Genomic DNA, 7317 nt, shown 5'->3' on the forward strand with positions numbered 1-7317 from the left:
AGAGAGAAAGAGAGAAAGAGAGAGAGAGAGGAAGAAAGAAAGAAAGAAAGAAAGAAAGAAAGAAAGAAAGAAAGAAAGAAAGAAAGAAAGAAAGAAAGAGGGAGGGAGGAGGAAGGCAGGCAGGCTGCTTTATGCATTTGTTCAAACTTTACTCTGCCAGATGGAGGCATGACCCTGGTGGCCCAATTCCTGGCTGTACCTCTACATCTCTTGCCCCTAACTGGCCTCCTTATCAGAGCAACAAGAATCCTTGCTCCAACTTCTCAACAGATCTACTCCCCAACTACATGCCAAATGCCTAATACTTAATATGTTTTGCATATGCAGGTGTACAGTATTGTGTTTGGCATTTGTGGAGTTCCTGTGTGGTAAGTATGTGGTGTATGTATGATGTGTGTGGTGTGTTTGAGGTGTGCATAGTGTATATGCTGGGGGAAGTCTTGCTTACGTAGCCCAGACTGGCCTTGAACTCACGCACACATGCAGACACCTGCCACAGTAAACGTGTAGGCAGGAAACAACTTATTCAAGAGTTTATTCTCTCTGTCCACCATGTAGGTGAGTTCTAGGGAGGAAATTTGGGTTAACAGACAGTATTAAGTGCTTTTGCCTGCTGAGCCATCTCACCAGCCCATCTCCTTCATAATTCACTGGGTATCCTCAAAAGACAAAGTCAGAGTCCTTCCCTCTATGTTTTTACAGTCAATGAACAAGGTATAATCAGTATTACAGTAAGTTCACAGAGTTCAGAAATCACACACCACACAGACTCTCCCTGTACAGGTAGCCCTCCTCACTACACAACTGCAAGACAGGCACCATTGTCTGATGAGAAAACTAGTGGCTCCAGAAGACTCAACGGCACAGGGGAAGGTAACGAAGTGATTGCATTTAGTGACTTCTGATTGACCTATCGACCCTGGGCCCTATAAAAGGTACCCAGGAAGTACCACTGGTAAATCCAGACCAACTTCAGTTATAAAAATTGAATCGAGACTCTCAAAATCTCAAGGACATTTGTGTGTGTGCATGTATAGGATGGGAAGAGGGAAATAATAAAAGGGAGGGGGAGAGACGGCAGAGGAAGCTTAAGAATCAAGGTATCTGCTGGCAACAAAGGGAAGCGTCTTCCTTCTCCTTCTCCACTAGGGAAGACATCCCGCCACCTGTTTCCCATCACAGCCTTCAATTCCCTCCTCATTCAGGGGACCTGAAGCACAGAGCCGGCTCGCTGATTGATTTAAGTTTAATTCATTTGTGTAATATCCCTGTTCAGAGCAATGTCTAATTAACACTTTTGTTGGGGGGAATAAAACCTCCCATATTCATTAATGAATGGGGGAAGGGAGGAGAAGCCTTTGCAGGCAGCAACCCAGAGTCTACAGGGCTGGCTCTATCTTGGAGATGTCTTAATGAGACATGTCTTCATAATGGGATTATTGCTCCCTTTGGACTAGAAGAAGCAAATGGGGCTGGGATCAGCTAGGGAATGGAGAGTCAGTAGTCCATGAGTCAGCAGGGCTGGGGGACCTGGATTCTGGAAACTTCATTCAGGGAAGGGATACAGGGCTAGCAAGACTCTCTCGGAGCTGCTCTCTCCTGACTACACTTCCAAGCCTCCCCAGGCCTGGCAGAGAGAAACCATATCACAGATTTGTTTACGACATCACAATCTATAACATGATGCTTTATAAATGTTAGCTTACACATTTCTGGAAACGACAAGTGACCAACACTGTTTAAGAGGCAAAGACTCTCAGAGAAATGGAGAAACTCACCCAAAGTCACAAAGATAAGATAAGCAACGACTAAGTGTGGAGCCCACATCTTCTGACTCAGAAACCTGGGCTTCTCAGGGAGCAGGCTTGATTGGCAGGTCATTAGACGTGTGCTAGGGCTCTCCAGAGTCATTCCTAAAGCCCTGCTGGGGATGAATGCAAAAAAGACATTAAGGTATGAACCTCAGCTTCCAGTGAAAGAGGAATCAGCTAAAATTATATGCAAGAGTCTAGGGCTGGAGAGATGGCCCAGCAGTTAAGAGTACATGACATGGGCTATCCCAGCAAGAGTACATCCCAGAAGCCATGTCAGGAAGCTCACAACTTGCCCATGACTCCAGCTGCAGGGAATTTGATGCCTTCTTTTGGCCTCTGAGGGTACCTGCATTCATACATACACACACACACACACACACACACACACACACACACACACACACACATAAATAACTTTTTAAAATGTGTCTTAAAATTATAATTATAAATTTCATTTATTATAAAATCACAGTAAGAGTTTGAAGTGAGGGTGGGGGGTGGCAGGGAGCTCTCAAGGGACTGTCAGAGGAATCTCAGTGCTCATTTGAGTGGCCTTAGGGGACCTGTGCACCCTGCCCAGGCTTCTATTTTTATGCCTGAAGAAGAAGCCTCACAAACCATGCCTTGCCCAATACAAAGGATTTGTCGAGGTCCAATATGCATAAAGGAGAGGAGAGAGACAGCAGCCACAGGCCCACAATGAGGAGAAGAGATTTTCACAGCTCATCATCCTACATTTTAAAATGTTTGCACCACGTGCATTTAGCTCCTAAAATTATAAATTAAAATTTCACAAGACGACTTTAAGCCCCCAGGTTATACATTTTTACACATATAATCCCACTGAATTCTCTGGGCAGTCCTGTGTGGTAGAGATAATTTTCTCAATTGCCTATGAAGCAACGGAGGCTCAGCAAACACTAGATAAGTCAGCTGGCCTCAGATATGTGACTAACTATTCGGTGGCCCAGGATTAAAATTCTTATCTTTCTGATTTCAGAGCTGCAACCTCATACTTTCCCGACATTAATTATATATGCTTATTCGATATTAAAAGCTCAGTGTTAGATGAAATTGCTATATATTGAAGAATAAATTTCACTATATTGCAACGGGTGGAGGGAGCTGAGACTCTCTCATCATTATCTAAACATAGGATCCCATAACTATTCGCCTTACACAACCTATTCAACTGCCCACTGGCCGCATGAAGAAAACTATTTTAAAAATAATATATCTATACTCTTAAATATGCACTTTTGTATGTGCACACGTGGGGCAGATGGCAGCTGCTGCTTATTTTAATGGTAAGGGGAAGGGAAAATTAGAATGGCTATTGAACATGTCCGTCCTGTGCAGCATGGAGACCCACCCAGGCAACTTGCCTCACAGAGTCTAGTAAATAGTGTAGATTCTTCCTCTAACTCCTCTGTCTACTGCCCTAGGCATTCAATCCAGGCCATTGTCTCTGGTTTTGACCATGGTCCATGCAGGCACGGGTGGGCCACATGTATCTCTTCACATGTCCACAGTGAGCCAGACACAGTTATGTGCTTAATAAAGGCTTGTGCAGACAACCACAAAGACAAAGATCATCTTTTTAACGTATAGGGAAGCAAGGCTTAATGTTTCAGCATTCAGTGTCATAGGTAAAACACACAGGAAACTCTTGGAGAAGGTCAGGGTCTGCAGCCTGGCCTCTCTGTCATGAGTTTACCAACTGGAAGATGGAGATAATATCTCTTCATGGACTTGCAGTGAAAATCACACATAGAAACTGTGAATCCCTTACTAAATGGAAGATCATTATGTATCAATAAAAAGGAGAATAGACACCAAGGATGCATATAACTGTTATAGTCTTGCCTAGCTTGCACAAGCCCTTGGTTTGATATCCAGACAAAAATAAGGAGAAAAATAAATTTTAAAAATAGGTAGGCAAGCAAACCCTCAAGATGGTGCAGTCCCCAAACTCCCAGCAGGAAAATGACTCCTGGGCGCTGCATTTCCAGCATCAGAAACTGCTTTGTTCACCCTGGTCCCTGTGCCTTACATAAAACTTGGCACACCAGCAAATGAGAGAAATACCCTAGAGAGAAAGTCCTAAAGCTTGCTGGACCCAGCTAGGGAGCAATTAAACAGGAAAGGAACGGCCCAAGCTTTCCCTAAATTCCATCAAACTTGCATCAGCTCATCGCTAGCCATTCTGGGAGGGACACTTCGCTCAGGTCCATGTCACCACCCCACCCCAGCATTACACAGGCTTAAATGACAAACCAGTTAGAGCAAATTACGGTGCAGTTCACCCTGAGGACACAGGTGACCATGGGATCTTGGGCAAGCAGACAAGGCCAACCGAGTCACAGTGTGGCTGGGGTACAAAGGCTGTGTTTTACAGAAGGCGAAGGTCAAGGGTCAGTCGTGGAGAAAGCTGGAGCAGACAGAACAGTTATCTGCTATGTTTCACGCCTGGTGGCAGAAGTGAGCAGGCCCCACCTCGAGGACCAGGGGGAGTTACAGGAGTCGCATTAGCCCTCCTGAGAATGTGCTGTGGAGATGGGAGCACTGGTCTTTTCTGAAGTTGCCAGGTTGCCTCCTGGGGCTTCCCCAGACCTGTTCCAAAGACTGAAATCCTATTTATTAACTTACCCCAAAGGTTAAAACCTCCCCCAGACTTTCTCATAAAACCTGATTTCTGCCACTCAGAGCTTCCTAGTTACGCTACTCATCGGGCAATTCAGCGTCTCTGGCCTTGCTCTGAGGAGACCTACTATGCACTAAGTTCCCAGCCTGTCCTGCTCCCCCACAGCTATTACTAACAAACAAACAAACACCAGCAAAGGCTCTAGGGCAGCCTGTCTGATTCGAAGCCCACCATCTTGTCACATCCTATCTGTGACTTTGGATAGTGTCTTAGGGTCTCTCTGTGTGTTAGATACCCCTTGTCAAATAGTGCGGCTAATTAAACAGCCTCCTAAAATCACTTGCTGTCACTTTGGAAGGTACCAACGCACGGTTAGTGCATGCATGTGGAAAACAACACGCAGAAACTGACTCAAGACCTTGCAGGTGATTATAACCAAGTCTGTCTGACTTGAAAATCCATGTTAGCCTCAACTTTGATGTCATCACATTTCTCAAAGCCCGCTGCCTTCCATCTCTCATGAACTTGCATCAGGCTATAACCCCCTCACGGAGCAGGATCTCCAAACCACCTTTCTGTACTCCATAAGGCCTAGTGCATCAGCCAGAGACCCAAAAACAGGGAGAAAGAATACCTTAGTTCCAGGGGTCAGCATCTCCCCTCGGTAATGGCCGCGTGAGAAGCATTAGTACAGACAGACAGAAGAGGTACACCACAGAGCTCCTGGAGAGGAAAGCCATGACTGTGGCCATTTCCTCTCGCCTGCTTCTCCTGTGGCTTCTGGCCTCCTCGAGACTATCCAGAACTCACCTGAGAGAAAATTAGGACCCCAAACTCCAAGGAAATTAGTGCACATTCTGTCATAGCAGCCAGGCCATGCAGCAGAAATGCAAATCTGCCTCCAGGGAGACATGGGGGGGGAACCCTTCTTCACCCTTCACCACAGTTAACTACAGATCCTGCCCTGCCCTGCACCATCCTAGTGCCAAGCCACTTCCTGCTGCCCTGCTGCCTGGCCCAGCAGTTCTTGGACCACAAGATGCCCTGCTGCTCAGGAGGGTGGAGGCATACTAGAGAGTGTAACAGGCATGGTTCTCTGGCCTTGTATTTTCCTCGCTCTCTTCCTCTCACACCCCATACTTCCCTGGCCCTTTCTTTTCCCTCCCCCCAGGCTCTCAGGCTCAAGGCTCCTTTGCCCACCTTGCTCACTCACTCTATTCATCCTGTCCCCAGCTTTCTCTTACTACCTCCACTTCTTTTCTCCACAGCTTCCTTCTCAGAGCCCCACCTCCATCTCCATCTCCCCTTTGTTTCTCTTCTCAGGCCCTGACCGCCCTTTCTCCTGCTGCAACCTTAGCTAGCTTGCTCAGAGGCCAGCTTCACTTCCTTGCTTCTGCAGTCTTGTTCCACCCGCCCCCTTCTCAGCCCCACCCAGCGGCCCCTCACTGGTGTTTTCCTCTTTTTCCACACTCCCCTTCTCAGGATTTCCTCCCTTCCTGCTCCCATCCACCCTCCTGCCTCTCTTATTCTAGCACTCAATGAAGAGGTATTTGTGCACAGTTCTGGCCTGGCGGGAGAGCTTGGTAAATCTCTGGAAGACCTGGCCAGCGTTAGTGTAGCCCAAGAGCCACTTGCAAGCAGCAAACAGGGAGTCCAGGGACAATTTAAAGTTTGTGGAGTCAGGGCTAAGGATGCTGTCTCCACCCAGAGGCAGTGCCCCAGACTTTGTGGAGAGTGGGTGCAGGTCAGCTTGGTGACAGGTACCTGCCAGCCACACCTAAGCGGCCACATCTGCTGTTAAGGAAGTCTAAATAAAGGGAGACTCCAATTGAGATGGCTTCTTCATTTAAGGGCAAGAAATTCCAACTTCTGATTAGCCTCATTTGGCTACACTGTCTCTGGTTTCAGTCCTGAGGTCAGTGGAAGCTGAAGGGAGAACACCTGACCTCTTTCTCCCAGCCTGCCTCCTTACTCTGTAGTCCTCTGGAAACTTCCACTCTCCTGTCTGGTTTTCTGTAGCTGGCACTGAAGACCTTACCACAGTCTTCCTCAGGGATCCCCATGTTATTTACTCATGATATGAGTTCCAGGCCCTTGTCTCTCTCTCCTCCCTCTTTATTTTCAAGCTCTGTTTTGCTAAGATGGTCTAAAGGAAGGGATATCTTCCCTAAGAGTATAACTTGAACATTTCCTTCCCATTTTCTAAAATTGCACTCCTTCCAAGAAATCTTTCAATTGACTTGACCATAAATCTGGGAGAGACCTGAGGAATTATTTAAGTCCATCTTTATTTGTACATAAGACCCTGATTGCCAGTGTAGTGCTATACATTGCTCAGTCCATGTGGTGGTTTAAAGATGATGCCCCCCCCCCCAGGTTTGTATGTCTGAGTAATTGGTCCCCAATGTGGTGGAACTGTTCAGGAAGGATTAGGAGGTGTGGCCTTGTTGAAGGAGGTGTGTCACTGGGGGTGGGCTTTGAGGTTTCAGACAACTCATGCCATTCTCAGTGTTCCCTCTGTGACTTGTAGATCAAGTCATCAGCGGCTGCCCTAGCTGCCTGTCTCCATGCCTTCACTCCACCATCACAGGCCCTAAGTCTCTAGGAGCCCAATTACAACACTTTCTCTTACAAACAGCCTTAGTCATGATATTTTGTCACAGCAATATAAAAGTAACTAACACTTACAGAGAGCATCTATTGCCAATGAAAGAAGTTGTCCAAATCTTCCGTTTCCTGTTTCTTCTGCTTGATCTCTCTCTCTCTCTCTCTCTCTCTCTCTCTCTCTCTCTCTCTCTCTCTCTCTCTCTGTATCTCTCTCTGTCTACTCTCGTATCCCTCTCCCATGTGGGTGTGAAT

The 7317-nt window shown here is 46.7% G+C and overlaps 1 protein-coding gene across 6 annotated transcripts in view; it reads right to left on the bottom strand.

Moving 5' to 3' along the window:
• The window catches only part of Kirrel1 (kirre like nephrin family adhesion molecule 1), a 96201-nt gene that overhangs the window by 60379 nt on the left and 28505 nt on the right, over nt 1–7317 (bottom strand). For 3 of the 6 annotated variants that reach the window (XM_021157515.1, XM_029475391.1, XM_029475394.1), the window contains exon 2: nt 1779–1924. The exons of 1 other annotated variant lie outside the window; for it this stretch is intronic. In XM_021157515.1, the coding sequence (XP_021013174.1) occupies nt 1779–1911 (133 nt within the window). In that variant the 5' untranslated portion in view covers nt 1912–1924. The remainder of the gene's footprint in view (nt 1–1778; nt 1925–7317) is intronic. 2 more of the 6 variants (XM_021157514.1, XM_029475392.1) reach the window with 1 other exon arrangement.

This window comes from Mus caroli, chromosome 3 (genome assembly GCF_900094665.2).
Source record: "Mus caroli chromosome 3, CAROLI_EIJ_v1.1, whole genome shotgun sequence".
NCBI classification, from domain to species: domain Eukaryota; kingdom Metazoa; phylum Chordata; class Mammalia; order Rodentia; family Muridae; genus Mus; species Mus caroli.